This window comes from Manacus vitellinus, unplaced genomic scaffold (genome assembly GCF_001715985.3).
Source record: "Manacus vitellinus isolate BGI_N305 unplaced genomic scaffold, ASM171598v3 scaffold_1_pilon, whole genome shotgun sequence".
Taxonomy (NCBI): Eukaryota; Metazoa; Chordata; class Aves; order Passeriformes; family Pipridae; genus Manacus; species Manacus vitellinus.
The window spans coordinates 55,887,119-55,908,930 of NW_021939396.1; the positions used below are offsets into that span (position 1 = coordinate 55,887,119).

The following is a 21,812-nucleotide window of genomic DNA, read 5'->3' on the forward strand; positions in this document are numbered from 1 at the left end:
TTGTGTAGGTATCATTTATCTTGATAGAAAATCTAGGAAGATTATGTTACATGATTTGTAGTGCTATAACAAATTCATGAGAAAACACGAGAAAAATTTGAAATTAATATATTATCATTATTGTAAGCTATGTTCAGTCATTGCATTTTTGACCTGTTTTATTCTATGAACTAAAAGACTGTATTGTGAAAATACCACTAAATTAAGCATGAGTTATAACAGCATTAAACTGGTCTTCTGTAACTACAACAAAATTAGAATTCAAAATCTACGATAGGTTTGTAGCACCAGTGATAATTGATCTCAATCAATCATGGTGTGTTGTAATTTAAGTACTAGATAAATACTGAAGTTTTTTAGTAAAACTATAGATAATCTTTACCCAATCACCAAATAGAATTCATATTATAAAAATTCCACATTGTCCTCTTCTCTCTGAATACAATCAGTGATTTTTCTATAATTCATTAATATTCTTGTCATCCCTTACTGTATTGTTGTCAACTTGCCTCTCTTAGAAAGACAAAGTTAATACTTCCAAAAAAAAATCATTTTCTAAAGGAGGTTCATCCTCTCTAAAGTGCTCATGTGAAAAACAAATCCAAAGAAATATTGTTCTGATATTATTTTAATAAAAAAGTAGGATTTAAATTTGCAAATACTTTAGAAGAGCAGAGATATGTTCCCATGTTTAGTAATATCTGGGCTATTGTAGTTACTAAACTCACACTATGTTTACTTTGGTACTCCTGCAGTCTTGCTTCTGCAAAGGTTTATTCACCAGCTTAATTATATACAATAAAATTAATCATACAAAATTAAGATTTTGATGGAATTATACATTACATGAAAGGTTGTGGTTCTGACTATCTATTTGAAAGTTAGAATATAAATTTTTAAAAGTGTATCAATAAGCAGTAGAACGGAAGCACTCTGGACTTCAAATGACCAAATCTATAAATGTTACTATTTACAGTTTCATCAGTTCTCAGGATGGTCAGGTGGGCAAACTCAGCACTTTCTGTATCTGAACAAGAAAAAAGCATGGGAAACCTGGGGGCTGAGAAGAAAATATTAACAGGAGCATGTTTTAGGTATGGACTACAGGTATTTCCAAAAATGGTGGTTATGGTCAATAGGGCAAACCATGTGGTTTCCAACATGCACTACCAAAATTGAATTTGGATGCATTCTGTCAGTTTGTATTTCTTATACGATTAAAATGATGTATCAGTCTTCTTTTTTTTTTAATGGTTAGTGATTTGGATTGGTTTCTTCTCTATATTTCTAATTGTACTGTTGATTACTTTAAGCAATATTAAGAAAACTAGAAGTTGCTTTATTTGTGAGAGCTGAGCTACTTTCAATTATGCAGAGAATGTCAGTTTTCCTTAGCACAGTAGTAAGGCTATAAGGTTGAACTGAAATACTGATTTCACTCACAATAAAATGCAGTTAATTAACTTGCAGTATGAAGTTCATGCTAAAGAGTCGTTTGAACTGAGTGAAAAAGTAAATTTAATTGAAAATCAAAAGGTAAAATGATCTTTTTATCTTTTATCCTGTGTTTTGACTTGCTCCAAAGTATTAGAATATAACTCCTGAATGTTTTATTACCTTCCTTTAATACTTTTTCTGCCCCTCTTCTGTCTCTTACTTTCTTTAAGTTTTGATCAGGTTGACTTTGATTAAGACATTTTATTTGTTAATTTGAACCAGTTAGAGTTGATCAAATGGAAATCTGTCAGTGAGTCCTTGAATGTCACAGCACCTCAGCTTCTGTCTCATGTTTCCAGCCTCTTCTCTGAGCCAATATTTGCATTTGAAATGTATTTTCTGTGACACACCAATCTCCCCCTTGGTTGATCTAAATGTTAATATGTGGCATTTCCATCAAGTAGTCTCATCTCCTGAGGACAAAAAACATACAAACTGACATCTCTGAATTTATCTTATCATTGGTAGAAAAGGTTCAATGGGTTAAGTAAAGGCAATCATTTTTTTTATCCTAGAAATTAAAGAAAATATGTATTTGGCTTTGTATGTTTATGTGAAAGTGAACACTTCAATATTTGATGTTTATATCTTTGGAATTCTGTGGACAATGACAACTTTTAACACTGATTTAGTATAAAAATAAGTGATAAAGAGTTTTAATTTATTTCACAGCAGAAATCCAAATTTTTAATCAGATTAATTAATAAGAAATGGTCCAGATCTCCCTTTTTTTCAATAAATAATATCTGTCTTCTAAATATGAGCTGAAAAGGCCAGTCATAATTTATTCTAGCAAACAATTTATATGGGACAAAATTATTTCTTGTCTCATTGGCTTTTACTACTCAGTGAACTTGAACATATTTCAAGAATAATTTGAAGGATGCAATTTGTAACTTGGAGCCTGGAAATTAGTTCTGTTTCTCCGCGTTCCTTCTTCTCAAAATGGAACTTCGTTAGAAATGGTGATTTGGTCTAACAAAAGATTTTGATTTCTCACAGTTCAATTTAAAAGTTTCACAGTCTGAAGGGAAGTTCAGCCAAATGTATCACCAAATTAGGAACTTTGAAGTGTTTTTTTTTTTCCACAGCATTTCTCATGATCTCAGTAGAAAATGGAAGAAGTATAAAGGACATATTTTTATATTTTTTACCTATAACTGTGATTCTGACCTATTTAGATGAAAGTTAATATTGACTCAGATTTTAAAACAGGAGCACAGCTAGTGCTAGAGCATAGTATCAAAAAAGGTAAGCATACAATCACAGAGTGATTGATGTTGGAAGGGACCTCTGGAGTTTACATGGTTCAAACCCGCTCTTCAAGCAGGTTTGGGCAACTGCTAGTTGCCCAAGACCTTCTCCATATGCCTTTGAGTGTCTCCAAGTATGGAAACTCCACAACTTCTCTCTGCAACCTGTGCCAGTGCTTGGTGATCTTTGCAGTAAAAAAGTGTCTCCTGATGTTCAGATGGAATCTCCTGTGTTTCAGTGTTGCTTCTGGTCCTGTTACTGGGCACCACTGAAAAGAACACTCCCCTCAGCTATTTATATACCTTGTAAACAGCATTCCAGGTGTGGTTTCACCAATGCTGAGTACAGGGGAAAGATCACTTACCTTGACTTGCTGGAAACACTCTTCTTAATGCATCCAGAATACCATTAGGCTTTTTTACCACAGGCACACATTTTTGGCTCATTTTCATGCTGTTCACCAAGAACAACAGCATCCTTTTCTGCAAAGCTGCTTTCCAGGCAGTTTCCTGCATGTATTAGTTCCTAGGGGTAGTTCTTCTCCAGGTGCACAACTTTGTAATTCCCCTTGTTGAACTGCATGACGTTCCAGTCAGCCCATTTCTCCAGCTTGTTGCTGACCCTCTGGATGGCAACACTCTCTAGTGTATCAGGCACTCCTCCTGGTTTTGTTTCATCAGCAAATTTTCTGAGGTTACACTCTGACCTATCATCCAGATCATTAATGAGGTAGTTGAACAGGATTGGACTCCTGGGGCACACCACTGGCCTCCTCCTAGACTTCATGCCGCTGATCACCACTCCCTCAGACCATCTGTTCAGCCAGTTTTCAGTTCACTTAAGTGGGCTGCTCATCCAGCCCATGCTTCATCAGCTTTTATGCGACAACCTGATGGGTGGCAGTGTCAAAAGCCTTCCTGAAGTCAAGGTAGAAAATACCCGCTGTTTTCCTCTCATCTTCCAAGGCAGATGTCACACACAATGAGCCACAGAACACCATTGTGTTCAGGCAGATTTTGGTAGCCCCTGAAAGCTATGATGCAAGAATAGTAGGTTACTCGTATTGTTAAGTAATGAATAAATAATTATATCAGTAATAACTTCACAATAGTGGAAAGAGTAAAGAGGAATAAAGACACCATAAATGCAAAACCAGCATAATGATAAATAGGCAGCTTTTAAAAAGTACCAATTAAGCCCTTCAGAAAGATCACTTCAAAACAAATGGCTCCAAAGTAATAACTAAAAGACCATAAATAGTTAGACAACGCATACCATATGTTCTTTATTCTGTGAGCCAACAATAAATTGATGTATTAGTTAATAATTTTATTATCTATAGAATTTGAAGAAGCTCATAATCATCATCATCCATCCTACATATTATTTATTTTTGTCATAATTTTATTCTTTAATATAATTAAGTTTTTCAATTAATAGAAAATAAATAAAGGGAAATTATAATCTCCTTTAAAAGCTTATTAAATATTCAAAAGCTCTTATATGGAGTAATAAATTCTAGCCAAAGGCTGTACATAAAGGTCGCCAATGTCTGTCATATATATATCTTACATCTAAGTGTGAGATAACAATTTCTGAAGGCTGCTACTGAAGCTGAAAAGCATTAACAATTGTGTCTCGGAAGCTAAGTCTGTATGATATATTTGTTAATCTACATACACCAGTACAACTGATAAATATATTAAATTGTCAGGTATGATTTTTATGAAATATCTGAAATGAGTTATTAGTGCATTTACTATTACTGTAGAAGTCAAAAGCAATAAATCAATAACTGTTATGCAAATTTAGCATCTGAAAAAATACCAGCATTTAAAAGTAAAATTTTGCTTTAAAGCTGAAATATTAATGCTAATATTCAGAATACAATGTAAATCTCTTTTTATTTTAAATGCATTCTCTAGTTCTTAAAATTTCATATTATTAAACTTCCTCAAAAAAAGATAGCTCATAAAATTCAGGAGTCTCCAAGGCGATTAATTCTCTGGTGGGTAACTAGTTTCACCATACAAACTTATTCCCTAAATACATCAAGATAAAGTAAAGAAATAGATAAAATCCTAGTATCAATATGTCTTATTCTGAAATACCATTAAATTCTCATACTGCAGTGAGAGGAAACATGCAATATTGTCATTTAAGTCCATATCTGCTTACTTTCCTGAGGAGACTTAAGATACATGTTCTTTAGTGACCTATTTTGCTGAGTGATTTCTGCAGATGATTTAAAATTAAAAAGTAATACAAAGCCTCTGGCACCTATTTCTTCCTTGTTTATAGAAGAGTAACTTTGTGAATGTTTTCATCTAGTTGGAGGGAGAGTGTGTGAAAGGTACTGTGAAACTTCTGTTTCATTTATAAAAGAGATAAGATTTCACAAAACTAAAACTGTCCAAATATTGATAAAATCTTCCCAGTGGAGAGAAAGCTAAAAGAGCATCTGAAACTATCTTACAGAAATTATGAAGAGAACTGAGGAAGAAATTAGTACGAGATTTAAACTCTTCTTAAATGCTTGAGGAGTGGCCTGTAGACAGATTGCAGAGCCACATAGCCAATCATAAAATATTTTTGCTCACTCAGAAAAGCTGCAAAGAATCTGAAAGATCCTGAAATTTGGTTATGTGTACACATCATAATGAAGAACCATTAGCAATTTCTTTGTCTTAGATAAGGGAGAGACAGGAAGGGAAATTTTAAAATTAATGGAAATCTTTGGACATGGAAAAATTTCTTGCTTAAAATGAACTGAGTAAAGAATGCAGGAAAATTGTCAGAGGGAGAAACTATTGTGGAAATTATCCGTTTGAATTAAAAAAGTGAGGGAAGCCAGAGAATTTAAGACAAGGGTTGTCTAAAACTTCCATTTCTCAGTTCAGATGAAGAAAATAAGACTAAATCAAAATCAATGGAAAAATTTGCTTTTCATGGAAAACAAAATTCATCAGATTTTCTTTAAACTCAATTTAATATCATATTTCTACTGAATAATTTGAGAAACTCATAAGAACAAATATTTCTAACAAAAGCTTTAAGGAGTGCAATAAACAATACTAAACCTCTTAAGAAAAATCTTAGTTAAATGGATCTAGTACAAATGCTCAATATGTGACTTGGATCCATAAAACATCTTTTGTAACTGTGGCTCTTCTACTAGAAATTAACAAGTGACTGGAGAAAGAAATCTCACTTTAACAGCTAAGAGATTTGAAAAAAATCACAGAATTACAGAATCTCTAGGGTTGGAAGGGACCTCTGGAGATCACATAGTCCAATCCCCCTGACAAGACAGGGTCACCTGGAGCAGGTTACACAGAACGCATCCAGGTGGGTTTTCCGCAACTCCAGAGACGGAGACTCCATGACCTCCCTGGACAGCCTGTTCCAATGCTTTGTCATCCTTAATGTAAAGAAGTTCTTCTTCCTGTTAAGGTGAAACTTCTTGTGTGTTACTTTATGGTTTTTAATCCCCATTCCATCGCTGGGCACCATCAAAAAGAATCTGGGAGCATCCACTTGCCATTTGCCTTTGAGATATTTATATGTATTGATGAGATCCCCAATAGTCTTCTCTTCTCTAGAGTAAACTGACCCAGCTCCCACAGTCTCTCCTCATGAAAGAAATGCTCCAGACCCCTAATCATCTTTGTAGCCCTCTACTGGACCCTCTCCAGTAGCTCCTTGTCTTTCTTGTACTGAGGAGCCCAGAACTGGACACAGCAGTGCAGATGTGGACTCACTAGGGCCAAGTAGAAGGGGATAATCACCTTCCTCAACCTACTGGCCACACTATTCCCAATGCACCCCAGGATAGTATTGGCCCTCCTGGCTGCAAGGGCACACTGCCAGCTCGCAGCCAACTTGTGACTCACCAAGAGTCCCAAATCCTTCTCTCCAGAGCTGCTCTCTAGACCCCAACCTGTACCTGTACCTTGTACTTCCTCCCCAGGTGCAGGACCCTACACTTGACCTTGTTGAACCTCATTAGATTTCTCTCTGTCCAACTTTTCCAGCCTATCAAGGTCCCATTGAATGGCAGCACAGTCTTCAGGTGTATCAACCACTCCCCACCATTTCACATCATCAGTAAACATGCTGAGGGTACAACCTATCCCTTCATCCAGATCATTGATATTGATCCTGAGATATTTAATTAGAAATTACCATTTTTGTTATTCATCTGTGAAGTAGAACAATAGAATGAAAACGGACAAAGGACTAGAGGAAAACTATCATGTGTCCCACAACTTATCTAATGGAAAAGAATTGGAACCTTTTACTAATTTCAGTGTCTTGGAAATATCAATATCTTGATTTATCTAAAATAAAATGAGAGGGGACTGTAGGGCTCTCTAATGCTGGGCAGTCTGGTGCCCCTTCATCACGGGATAGCCAGAACGGAAGCACCCCACTGCCAGCTCGAGGCAGGTCCCCAGAGATGGTAGCTGCTCTGCCCCTGTGCAGTGTCCCAGAGGAGCAGCATATGGCAGCATACCAGGGATGGGAGCATGGACAGTACCCCAGGCATTAACCTCTTCTGAGGGCATCATGCGGCCAGAATACTCCTGACTGTGACTGATTGAGACCAGTCTGTGATTAGCCGCAGATAGTGCCAAAAAAATATGGTAGTTTTCCAGTGGTGTCTGCTTGTACCTGGTCCTCTAGGATAAGGACATTTCTGAGCTCAGCTCAGAAACCCAACCACATCATGGGCTGCATCAAAAGAAGTGTGACCAGCAGGTTGACAGAAGTGATTCTGCCCCTCTACTCAGCTCTTGTGATATTCCACCTGGAGTGCTTCGTCCAGTTCTGTGTCCCCAGCATGGGAAAGACATGGACATGTTGGAGCACTTCCAGAAAATGGACACTAAGATGACCACAAATCTGGGGATGGCTTTGGAGAGATCTCATTTCAGCCTTTCATACCTAAGGGGGAGCCTATAGGAAGGCTTGAATGGGATTTTTTTACAACAGCATGCAAAGGAAACCATTTTATGATTCTATGGTACTAGTATGTAGAAGAATACTAGTTGATGAGAAGCCCTACCACCTAAACAAAGAAAAGGTCTTCAAAGACAAATGAAAACCTAAGCCAGAATAAGAGAATTATACGTTCAAGTCAAACTGGGAAGAGTATCACATGCGTGTAGTGCAGTTTCTTAATCTGCTAGAAAACTGTTAAAAATATTGCTCAGTACAGACGAGACCAAACAAATACCAAAAATCAAAATACACTTTTTAATCTTAAAAAGCAACAATTGGTACCTGCTTATCTGGTACTAAAAACAACATGCCACAAACTGTGTTTAAGAGATGATTTTTCACAGCATTTGACAAGAAATAGGCAAATTCTTGTGTATGTCTGTATGCTTTTGAGTATTTGTGAGTGTATCTGTTTGTGTGTGTGTGTATACACTTATACATATGTGTTTGATAGGGAGGATGGATACAACAGCGATGTCAACTAGACCAGCTGCTTTGTAAAGATAAGCAGCTGCTGCTGTTCGTGACATGAAACACATCTACTGCACCAGAAGGTGCTAATATTCCTTTAGCCAAGTCAGACACTTCTCTCAATATCACCAAAAATACTGTGTTGTCATAATATAAAAGGTGCAATTACCTGGACATTGGAGTTTTAAAGTGTTTAACCGCCTTAAGTGGATAATTATCCTTTAATCTGAAGATAACATTTGATTGCCTACTGCTGAATTCACAGAGTAATTATATGTTTATCCATATTATAAAGTAAAATAAACCTTTTAAGATAATAGCTTGCTTCTTAATAAGTTTACAAATACATCACCCACGAGAATTTATCAGATAAGTTTTTTAATATTTTTTTTTTTTAGGACTGCATCAGTTTAAATGAGTCAAAACTTTAGCACTAATGTCGGTTTTAGCACAGTGAAGTAGGCAAACAGACATAGAGAAAACACATTAATTCATATTATAATACTCTAGGGATATTGAAAATAGTAGACTTTGTAATGGAACTTTTGGGAAACCTGCTCCTTGCTTCTCTGCTTGTTCATTGTGTCAACTAGCCTGTAAGTTCCAAGGTCAGTGACAAGTTAATGTCCTATCACAACGATGTTATGTTTTTGTAAGAGACATTATAGCTCTATAATGTAAGAATACATTTCCTGATTCTTTCTCTTCATGAAGCTTTAGCAGTTATTGAGACAGAACTTAAAAAAATTTACAACTACAGAAAATTTCAGTAAGACCAGGAAAGATTTCTTATGACTCCCATTTGGCATTTTTATCTACTCCAATGTGAGAGAAACGGTAGTTGCACACATAGTAGATATGACATTGAGAAATTCAAGAGTACAATAAATAATACAGATTATGCAAAATCATTGCTCTTATGTAACACAGTTACACGAACATACAAATAATGGCATAAGCAGTGTTAAAAGTTTCCAGAATTTCATTGCTAATGCTGCACTTAGAACAAAAAAGAATCCTAAGAGAGGAAAAAAGATGAGACGAAAAAACACTATTAATATTTCTGAATAACTTTTCTCTTTGAAATTAAAAAAAGCTTTAGGGAAAAACTTTGTTTCATCCGTTAAAATAAAATATGTGCTTTCCTAAAATAGAAAAGATCCCGAAATACACCTCTTCCAATAGGTGTATTGGCAGCAATATTGCTGCCTATAATCTGAGCGTACAGAGAGTAATGGAATAATTTTGGGCCTTAGCAATCAGATTTCATTATTTTCATTAATGAACTGAATTGTGTTTATGAGATTCAAAATTGTCACCAAGATGAGATAGATTAAAAGACAAATAAAGAGACAATAGAAATTTCAAGTTGTTTTGACAGATATAAATTATATCTACAGTTTCTGAAAAGAAAAGACAGACCTGAGTAGGGACAAGCATAGTGTTTTATGATGAGAAATAAGCAGCTGCATAAAGATAACATGGAGATAACTGATAAAAGATCTGGCTACAGGGATCACAAGACATTGAGAATCAGTAATGTCATGTTAATGTAAAAAAGGACAAGTACCTATCTTCCTTAGAATCATAAAGAATAATATAGTCACAGAAAAAGGAAAATATTCTTTACCTCTGAGGAAGATGATAGAGAAGATTTGCCCACATCCCAACATGAGGACTCCAGTTCAAGGAAAATGATGCCTGTGAGAAAGACATCAGAGGAAGTCATTGTTATGTGCTATAAACCTCTGAACATACTCAGTAAAGCAAACTTTTCAATAAACTTTAGAAACATTTAGTCTGAAAAATAATCTAGTGGAGATAGGACAATCTTCTCATGTATAAAATATTGCTGAAAATAAGGGGTTAATTTACTCTTAACAGTCATAGGACAATAAATAAGAAGTTTAAATTCTAGCAAGGAAAGTTCTAGTTGGACATGAGGGACAGGAATAATGAAATCCGGAAATGGGTTGTTTAGAGAAGTTATGGACCTTCCTTGTAGAAAACTTATTAGAACTGGCTATCCTGGATTCCTAAGAAATTTAGTCATATGTTACAGGTCTGTCCACATGTCTGTCCACATCTGAGCCACCAAACAGATTTGGCAGAACAGTACCAGTCTCAAAGATATTTCATTTAGTTGCAGGAAAATACCCTAATGAACAAAGGTGAGAATCTTCATTAGAATTCCCTACACGTGTTTCAGTGTAGCCTTTTCTAGATAACAAAGACACTTCCTATAAAAATAGGTGTGATATGACTGTATACAAAACCTAGTTTCATTTTCACTGATTCTACCATATTTTGGACAGACAAAAATTTTTTGAGGCATATGGAGTTACAGCTCTATGAGTGCTTCAGTTTTGGCTGTTTGCAACTGTTCTAGCTGACATTAAGACCAATCTGAATCTAAAAATTTAGTGTAAATTATGTTTTAAGAGTATTTTTCCCTATGCTGTTTGCAAACATAATATGTTATTAAGGGTTTCATGCATACTGCTCAATTCTTGTATGGAGAGGAAGAGGAAGAGAAGTGATAGACAAGTTCAATTTACTTAAATATAAGTAATGCTTGTCACTCACAATGTATGGTCTCAAAACTTGCTTTGTTTGTAGCAAAGGATTTTAAGCTGGAAAAATATGACTAACCCTACTTAGATTTTTTAGAGAGCTTTGAAAAGCAACTTTCTTCCAGTTTAACACTCCAAAAGTCTTTTTATTCTAGATATATATAAACATAAGGGGAAAAAAAAGCAAATAAAAAACCAGACAAATCCTTTTGGTGGAAAACGAGAGTTAAAATATGGTTCCGTATTTAGTTCAAAACATACCTGAGATAAATGACTGAAAGATTTCATTGTATTGAAATAAACTTGATTATGTGAAGGTCTCTTAACTTAGAAAAAGATAAAATATTTTCAAGCATCCTGTACTACTTGTCCACAGAGCTATAAGAAACTTGAGAAAAATAAGGATTTCTAAATATTAGATTTCAAGAAATCCATACTCCTCCTTGTGATGTTGTTTCTTCAAAATCCCTATCCTTCCAATATTAAATGCTTGCAAATTGACAACTGAAATACAATATCGCCATTGGGGATACTGATAGGTGAAGCTACCAAAAACAACAGAGTAACTATTGCAGTTTCAACTGTGACAAAATTTCTGCTATCACCATTACTTTTTGGCAAAGCATAGAAATCCCTTGCTTGCCAAAGTACTTTCAAGGTCAATGACAAAGCATTTACTGTGAATTCCAGAAGCTGTTTTTATTTTAACAAAATTTCAGAGAAAAAATAGCCTAGTTGCTAAGCTTAAAAAACCCACAGAGCCTCTCAGCAGGTGGAAAAGTAAAAGACTAATAGTTTGGAGTAAAAATAATAAAATATATTAAGAAATAGTGAAATTTATAGAGAAGTATTTGGCATTTATGACTTCGCTTGTCATTTTGTCTCTCCACAATTCTATCTATTCTCTTCAAAAGCTATAATATATATATTTTTTAAAGCAAATATTTTTTCCAAAATTTAAATTACAACAAATAAAAGATCTGTTTATAATAGTATGAGAATTCAAAAGAAGATTTACTTAGGGCTTAATACACTTTCGGGACCAAGTCTTGAACCTACTAATGCTGTGAAGGCATATGTTAAAAATTTTGTAAAGCATGCATTGTTGTGTCTTAGCACCGCAGTTAGATAGATAATAGAGTACACACATGCTCCTCAGAAAGTGATTAATAACAATTTCCTGACCCTGGAAACAGTACTAATCAGTGCTACTGTTTTCACACACAAAAAAATGGGATTTTCTGTAACCTGCTAGTTTGCAGACTTGAGTCTGTGAGGAAGTACTTGGATAACACTACCATGCTTAAAAGGCAACTATACATTTAAGTGTTTAGCAATGAAAAGAAAAAGCAGAATAAACTTCACAGAATACTTAGGGGACCAATGTAGCTGCCTTCCTAACTGCTTTCGGTAGATACCTACATTAGACAATAATGGAATTTTAAGGGCTCAACTTAACTAGCTTAACTTTAGCCCGTAACTTTAAGGGCTCAACATAACTAACCCTTCTCAGCCTCTGCATTGATGTTATCTGTCTTTAGGAGATCATTTGGCTGAAGGGCATGCATACAATTGCAAGAGACAGCCTTTACTTTACTAGTGATCAGGGATCAGTGTACAGTAACTTCTCTCAGTTGTTTTCTGTAAAACTTTTTATACGTTCTGAGGTTGTACTGAATGGCACAGTACCAAGAGGCTACTAATAGTTTAAGTGTGAGGGTTATATCCTATTTAGAGAAATTTATCTTATGTTTTAATGTGTTTATGAAGCTATCTATAAAGAACAACCTGAAATGAGTTCTGCTTATTCAGAGACTAGAGGAGAAAGTCAGCTATATTGGTTTTCTGAGTCTGCTGCAGGTTTGACTAAGCTTCTGTCATGGAAGGAAAAAGGGGCCCTGTGTGAGGTCTTTTATATGTGTTAGCAATAGGGAATGAGGCAGGTGATATGGCTCCCTAAACATGAAGAGTGCGGAGGTGGACACAGACCAAAAAGACTGTTGAAGGAAGCCTGAACGCTGAAGGAAGCCAGAAAGCTAAAAATACCATGTTCCTAAGGGTAGTTAGTTATTCAGAGCTGTTGGTACAGTAGTAGATTATCACTGTTGTTCAAAATAAGGTGAACATACACTGGGCTACACAATCTTGAAAATCCTTTAATTTTAAGAAGGATCTCATATGAATACGAAAAAAAGAGACCACATATTAATCTTGGAATGGAATAGATATTGCAGGTGAGTAAGAAGTCAAAATGAAAATATTAATCAATTCATTTTCCAAAACAGTGATTGCAAGTAACCTTATAGACTTGACTTCCTACAGGGAATGAGTTACAAATGTTCTTAATGGAGTCTGGTGGCATGAATGGTGTGTAGGAAGCACCCTTGAAATATGTGGTGTTCCTTTGCTCTCCATTGTGGAGGAGGTAGATACTGTTTGGGGTTGGTCTACACAAAAAGTAGCACACTCTTGCTTTTTCACTTTTGAATACCTTCAGTATTACAGTGGTAGTTCGGTGTACTGTTCTTATTTTACATCACCTTTGTGAGCTGATAAAAATTGAATATGCATTGAGTTTTAATAAAAAGGACAGGCAGAGATGTGAATGGGATGATTTCAGAAACTGTGCCATTGTGACTTTACAGCATCAGGACAATATATTTCTGAATTCTACAAGAAAATACTGTATAAAACTTTCTTCTGATAAAGGAAAATACAGTTTTACTTTTATAATAAAAAACCCAACCCCCCCCACACCGCCAAAGCAAACTGTGTTCAGTACCTGCAAAATATAGTAAATATCAGATGTTTCTTTTATAACCTGATTTTTTTTTTGTACTCCTTCTTAGTGTTAAGACAGAATTCACTTTATATTTTGTTTTGGAATGCTGCAAAGGGTCAATAGGTAGCATGTCTGCCTTTCTTCCACTGTATGGTCTATATGCATCAGTGTATACATGTAACCTGTTAGCCATTTCATCAGTCAGATGTGTTCTCAACATAGTAGTAGACAATCTGTTTGCATGCAGACATCTTTCGAACTCTGGAGCTAAATATAATTGTTGTTTTCTCCTCAGAAGAAAATATTTTTAAGGAAACACAAAGAAGAAAAAGCCATGGTCAAGCTACTGTCACTCTTCACGTGTAAATTTATGTTTTAGGTTCTCCAGCTGGATTCACCTGCCTCAGTTTGACAAGACCATTACCATTAAAGAGTAGCAGTTTCTTTTCCTTGACTGAGCACAGAAACTGGGAGATTTCAACTAGAAGCCATTCATGCATTACCTAAATAGGTAGTTCTGGCTGCCTTCACCTTATCTTTTGATTAGGATAGAAACTGGCAAGTAACTGTGGTCTTTCAAAAACAGGTGCACATATGGGATAGGTTTAGGAATGTCAAGTGCATAGAAGATTTTACCTCTCCAAGACAAAATACCAATTCTTTGTTAGAGTCCATTCCAAAACCTGGTTTTTCTCTTAACAAATAGCACAATAACCATGTTCTGGGGTGCATTATGCACAGCATTGCCAGTCAATCAAAGGAGGTGATTGTCTCACTCTGTTCTGCACTGGTGAGGCCTCACCTAGAATAGTGTGTACATATTTGGGCACCACTATGCTAAAAAAACATTAAGCTATTAGAGAGCATTCAGAGGAGGAACATGAGGATGGTGAAGGGCCTGGAGAGGAAGCCTTATGAGGAGCAGCTGAGGGCACTTGGTCTGTTCAGCCTGGAGAAGAGGAAACTGAGGGGAGACCTTATTGCTGACTTCAACATCTTCACTAGGGGATGATGAGGGGCGAGTACTGCTCTCTTCACTCCTGTGACCCATGACAAGACTCAAGGAAATATCATGAAACTAAATCCATGGAGGTTTAGGTTGGTTACAGGAAAAGGTACTTCACTCAGAAGGCGGTTGGGCACTGGAACAGGCTCCTTGGGAAAGTGGTCAAGCACCAAACCTGGCAGAGTTCCAAAAGTGTTTGGACAATGTTCTCAGGAACATGGTATGATTCTTTGGGTTTCCTGTGCAGGGCTAGGAGCTAGACTCAAAGGTTCTGATGAGTCCCTTCCAACTCAGCATATCCTATGATTCTATGATATGTTCTTTTTTACCATACTAGCCTAATTGCATTGTAGAATAAATACTTGTACATGTACAGGTCTTTCTACCTGAAGATAAAAAATATTGTGTCTTTTATTATAAGACTGTTTGCTATGTCATGCAATCAATGAATAGGTTACCTATACAGAAAATGAAAAGACTGTCTTACCTCTAATGAAAATAGATACCATCTAGAAGTGTATTGTCCTTGTTTCTAGAATGTATGAGGGATAAGGAAGTCAAATCAGCAAAGTCTTATCAGTCTAGCCATCCAACTGGACAATTCCATTCCTTTGATAGCAATTTCCTAGTTCATTTCACCTCAAAGCAGATTTCTCCCTTCCTGCTTTCTTTTTTTATTTGTATTTGGCCTCTGAACCGAAACAAAAACCCAATTATTTTTTATAACTGTCTAGTTTACCCATCTATAATTTTCTTCAAGGTTCTTCTAGAAAGTGTCTTGTGGATAATCGCGCTGTCTAAAAGATTTAGCTTTCTTGTAGAATGCACTTGGAGTAGATAATACATAAAGAGAGAATCTCATAGTTTTGATACATCAGCTGGTGCCAAAGTCTTGTTGGTGAAAACAGAACCAGGAGGAAAAAAAAAAGGAAAGGACTTAATAATAAAGAAAAGGTATCCTCAATTTTCTCGTCCAAAGACTCCTTCACATCTCTCCTCTCCTTCCCAGTAAACAAATTAGCAGCTTGATTTTTTTTTAAGTGCTGGTCAGCCTGCCAGTCACATTTGCTCTCTCATAACTTACCACTTCTCTTGTTCTATTGTTACACATGAAATCCCTTTCTCCTGGATGATTTGTCTGTAGCTGAATTACATGGACAACATTACAGAAGATGGTCCAATGAGAGAGAATTACTTTTCCATGCCTATCAACTTCTCCCAGAAATTCACTTGACTTTCAAAAGCAACTTTAGTCAGTACTCCCAGTAAACCTCCTCCTCCAAGCAATTTATTTTTTTTCTTTTGTCTTTGTCATCAAATTATAGGCAAAGGCCCATTCCTCTTGTCATAGACACCTCTGACATTATGGACTGTGAAAAAAACCCAAAGTGCCATACAAAGAAATGCATCACCCAAATGTCCATCTATCTTAGTAGATGACGGTAAACTTACTGCATGCTTTTGCTGAAGTCTGTGTGAAACCTTAATATTATTAGAATTTCTGCTAAGTTCTCATTGCACATTTGTCTTTTTAGAGTCTCTGGTTACCTTGGAGGAATGTCTGGTGAGTCTAAATGTGGTAACACCTGACAGAGAGCACATCTCCACTGCAGGAGTTCCGCATATCTTGTCTGTTGTACATAGGCTTCCCACTCACTGACATTTAACTGTCATTTCTTTGACAAATTCAGAATATGGGGCTCTCTGAGGGCACCGTGAGATAGTACTCGTATTATATTCTGAATACTTTCTAATACTGAAAGATATGCCCCTATTGTAACTTACATATATTTTCCTCCTCCATCTACTTGCTCTTAGCTTGCCTATTCTTGTAGTTAATCAGCGTGCTCCACCACAACTTGTGCCTAAGTGGCACTAACAGTGAGCTTTACAGGTCTACTTCCACTGTTTTAGATTTAAGACATTACAAGATCCCTCCCACCTACAAATGAATATTTAATAGCCTTCATCATTTGTGCAGCTTATTTGAGTATGTTAAAAGGGTGCTGCAGCCTCAGAGACCAATACAGTCATATCAGCTACATGCAATCATTTAAATAAAGTGACAGTACAGCTCTTTTGATTAAGAAAATAAACACTCTTATTTTTGTATTATAAATACTTCTTCTTGCAGTTCTTGACAGGCTGTTCAGAATTTAAGCTATGCCAGAAAAAAGTAATAATAAATCCTTCTCCAAGCTGCTGAATTAACTGAGTGAATAAACATTATTTCACTTATTGTTCTCTTTTTTCCCCAACCCAACCACCAAAAAAATAAAATACTGGTTCTTGTTTTATCCAACATACTGCAAGGATTGTGTTCTTTGGTCTGGAAACACTAAATTTAATGTTGTTTTTGTTGATTAGGGTCCACTGTATTTACGTATCAGGTCCTCATTGCATTCTTGTTTAGTTTGAAGAGCACATCACACTCCACTTGGGTTAAACATGAAAAATGGAAGTGAAACAAGCTTTTTTTTTTTGAAAAAAAGTTTTTTTTTTTTTTTTTTTTTTTTTCCCAGCTTTCTATTGATGGAGATGATAAAAAATAAAAACATAGCAAAATTTTAAAAGATTACTTCTTTTGAAAATTTTGTGATTTTGGCTAGGGATGGTCCTAACTCTCTTATTATAACTTTCTGTGTTGTGAAAAGAATAGTAATTATTTTTAAGAGAGTTTTTCCACCTAAGTGTGATTTCCATGCTTAAAATAAATCATCAGAAAATTTGCTTATTTTTATCAAAACTACTAGTAATATTTATTCTTTATTTTCTCTGCTAATAAATAAGACTGAATTTAACATAGTAAATGAATATTACATCTAAATATAAGCTTTAAAATCAGATAAACATAATTAATAGAGAGCAGAGATGTCTGTCAAAGTTGTATTAAAAAAGTTCTTAAAGTTCATTATAAATTTTTTATGTGATACTGACTGCTCATCTTGAGAAAGACTCATTTTCCTGCTTTATTGTGCTATTGTGTAACTTGTATTAACCTACACTGTTGTGCAACCTTCATTTTGTGTAATGTTTGTATAGTATTAAAGTCAAAGCATGTAAGAGATACAAAATAAGTCAAATTAAGAAATCTTCTATTTTGACGTTTATTCTCATTACTTCAACAAACCTTCTTTTATGTTTAAACTGACCAATGATATATTTAAATTAGGATTTGAGGTCACTTATTCCATACTAGCGAGTTCAGGATACACTAAAAAATTCCAAAGTAATGTTCAATTGAATTATGCAGGGGGATAACTAATGTTTGTGCTTTGTTCTCCTTGAAAGTAAGCAGGTTAAAGCAAATGCAATCTAGAAGGGATGAGGAAGAGAGTGAATAGGAACTCTCACAAACTCAACTTTTTCACCAAATCCCTATGTCTCAGAAGAAATTTCTCTATTCCTTGTGTATGTTTTAATATCCTATTGACTTTCTTCGCCTATGGATTTTTGGAAGAATAACAGTAGGCTTTTGTTCTCTCATCACACTGGGGGCAAAAGCTGTGAATGCTTTTTCATGGAAAATATGACTAAAAAATCTTAGAAAACAGTGAAACTATAAACAGAAGTATATAGAAACACAAAATTTTTAAAATAATAATTATATCATTTTCTATCGGTATCTAATGCACTGCTTCAGAGTTCCTTTTCAAAGACTGATTAAAAACGTGAACATAAACCACTGCTTGTATTCATTTGCTCTGTATCAGCCCTGTGTTATTCAGGTTACACAGTGAAGTGCTTCAAAGTAAACACAAGGTATGACTCCCTGTCACTGCACATAATCCAAGGACAATCAACAATTCCCTACGGAAAATCATAGTATGCCAAGTAACTAAAGGCTATACCACCAAGCATTTAGGAAAAGGGTGGCTTGAGGACTGTGCAATCCATCTGAATTCTGACATTTCCAAACCCACCTTTCAATTCTCTTCCTTCTCCTGCTATTGCAATGAAGTGGTACTTCCAGGCAGCTTGATGTGGCTGTGTTATAAACCTGCAGTATAAACCTGATCTGGGAATGTGCCAGGGTGATTTTGGCATGCAACCAGTATTTTTTTCCTGAGGAACAGAACTTAAGAGAAAAGACATTTCATTTCTTTGTACCTTCAGTCAAATGCGAATGCGATTCCAGAAGAAGAGAAAACTCAGTCTTGTCATCTTCGTGTTGACATTTCACATTTCTTCCCTTCATGTGGCAAATAGCAGAAATGTGGACATTTTGAAAAACTTCTTTAAATTGGAAAGAATTTTGGATATAAGCTATTATTATAATATTCAGGAAAGGATTTTCTGATCTCAGGTCTTGACACAAGAAAGAATATGCCCTTCACTATTAAAAATAAACTAACAAGGAAAAAAGCATTGAAAACCTGAGAGAAAAAAAGTGCCTTCATTGCCAGTAGATTAAAAGAAGTCTTGTTTGGTCCATCTTTCTGAAAGCATCTCTATAAAATAGGTTTATTTCTTATGCAAATGTTCAAGGCAAAAAACTCCCATAACCTAAAAGGAAATTTTATGAGGTAAAATTTTTCAGTAGCTTCCTACACATAAATGAGGGACTGCACATTTTTCGGCATGCAAATGAATTATCTCTGCAAGTTATACATTAGACCCACTCAAAACCCAAATGCATGCACACACACTGGTAATAGCAGAACAGGCCTCCAGCTGCACAGCTTTAATAGAAGGAGATATGGTAGTTCACTACAGGGCTTTGTAAGTGCTGTGTAACAGAGAGAGATTTTCACCTGCTGCTATATGGCTGAGCTGTAGTAAGACATAATAAGTGAGAGGGTATAAATATATATAAATATTTAAACACATATAAATGTACAATTTATGCATAGGTTGTTTAAAATGCATCAGCAGAGTGATTGTTAAAGCATTATATAACTGCTAAATAGAAGGGGGGAAAAAAGAAGAAATCATAAAATTAATTACAGAAAGAAGAAGAAAGCCAGCTTATAGAATGTTACATTTCATACAAGACCACAGAAAAACTATGGTTTTGTGTAGGTTCATATGTTGGACCTGCTTATTTGGTCCTTTGCAAATCCTAAATTGTTTATGCCTTATATGGAAAACAGGAAAGTATGAATAGGCTCCTTTCTCTGACACCACTCGGTGAATACATCCAAACAAAGTTTCAGTTTTCTCTGTTGCTCTGAGAACCACCGTTTAGGGCCTCTGAATACTTGGCTATTGTTACATGTCAACAATCTTAAGAGATCTTTAGTAATACTCAGAGGAGATACCCTGTAGCCTTTTTTTAGAGATTTGATTCAATACCGCAGTAGCCACTGACCCCTTGTTAGACATTTACAGATTTGAAGGGTTCAGAATGAAAACCACCAGCAATTACAACCTACATTCACACTGTCCTCAAAGAGGAACAAATGTCTTTCCAGTAATATTTTGAAATGATGTTTTTCTTCTAAACTTCATGCGAAACCACACATCTTTTTGATGATACATAAGCAGGTTTTATATTTTTATGGTTTTCATCTCATATTCCTGTGTCATAGGATTACATGTACTTTCTCTACCAAAATCTAATGTCATTGGTTTTGTTTTCATAGCATTAAGGGAATGGTAAAGAACAGACTGTGTAGTTCTCACTTCTGCAGTGACCCAACTCCCTGTGGAGTTATGAAGTTTCCTAGGGATGTTGCGTCTTCTGCATCTCTGGCTGCTTCTCCTGGGCTCATTTGAGATGCTTTTTTCAGCCTTCTTAATTGAAACAAAAAATGCATTTCCACTAGCAGACAGTAAAACAAAATGAGTTTCCTTTAAACAGCGTATGAGGGAAAAAGAGACTTTGCTTTTTCCATTTTTCTTCATTGGCTGGGATCACGTGACAATAAGAAGGTGGTCTTAGAGTGAAGAAAGTGTGTCAAACCTGCATTTAGCAATTACCTACTGTGGACCTAAGTTGGAAGCTTTCATATTGCAGAGGAGGGAAGATTTAACTTCACATGTCTACGATGTTTTGTTATTAGAAGGTATTTTGCTGAAGGCATACTTATCTATAGAAATTATTCTGTTATGAGTACTAGACTTCCTAGTAGGGAGTAGTTGTGAATTTTTTGTTTAAATTTAAAATTAAAAAGAAAAAAAAAACACAAAAAACCAACAAAACAAACAGGAAAAAAAATAAAAACCCCCAACATAATATTTTGGGAAAAATAAAATGTTTTTATTGTTTCTTAGCTGTTTTTTTAATTGAAAGTGAAACACAAGACTTACCTGTAATAATAGTAAAGCTACAAATTACAATCAAAGCTGATCTACAGTTAATATATAATTTTTGTTTATGTGTATCAAGTAACACTGATAGCCTAATGTACTAAATAACACAAAATGAACATTAAATGAATATTAAATTAAATAAGATATAGAGAATACACTGAATGAGTTTGAAGGTTTTTCTTCAAAGCTTTCACCAAAATGGTGTTTCTGGGGGTTATATGACCCTCTTTTCTGGTCTCTGTTAAAGTCGAGAAGGTAAACCAGTAACTGGTCTGATTATAATGGAAGAGGGTGTTGAATTTGCCACTTGATTTCTGCTTAGGTGGCTTTCTGCTGTGACTTTCCTTAATACTCTTAATGTGACCAGTCAGAAATGGAATCAGTAAAGCTATACAGAATTAATTAGGATGCTTTCAATGTAATGTAATCTCATTGTTAAAATTATTATGTCACCAGCATCTAGGGTTGCTTTATTACTAGACTCTGAAAACATCACCTACAATCTCATACTTGCTAATAATATTTGTTTATTGAATTCTGAGGAAAGATCATGAGGGATGTAATTCAAAAACCTTGTTTTAGGTTCCTCTTCTTTTTAATCTTGACAGATGCCTAGACTTCATCACCATGCTGTTGTCATTTCAAACAGGCATAACCTTCACAGAGGATGAGAGAGATATGTTATTTGTTGCAAACTTCTGCAGTATTTTTAAAATTAACAATCTGGGGAGTATAAAAGAGTATTAATTTTTTTAATTAATAAGTATTTCCCACATAAAAATGCCTTCCAGAAAAGGAGCAAGTCAAGAAAGTACTGGTCTTAGAGCACAAATTGGAGATTCATAGGAGAAGGAAAAAAATCTCAGTTTTCAATAAATACAATAGCTACTGGAAATCATATAACAGTTGCAATTATCTCACCCTTGAAATGAATAATAATTCTTGTTCCTGATTAATATAGTCTGTCATA

At 35.3% G+C, this 21,812-nt stretch overlaps 1 protein-coding gene across 1 annotated transcript in view; it reads left to right on the top strand.

Annotated features, from left to right (window-relative positions):
- Window positions 1-3,535: 3,535 nt before the first annotated feature.
- The window catches only part of DOK6 (docking protein 6), a 268,016-nt gene continuing 249,739 nt past the window's right edge, over window positions 3,536-21,812 (top strand). Inside the window, exon 1 of the mRNA XM_029959396.1 lies at window positions 3,536-3,679. Within this exon, the coding sequence (XP_029815256.1) occupies window positions 3,536-3,679 (144 nt within the window). The remainder of the gene's footprint in view (window positions 3,680-21,812) is intronic.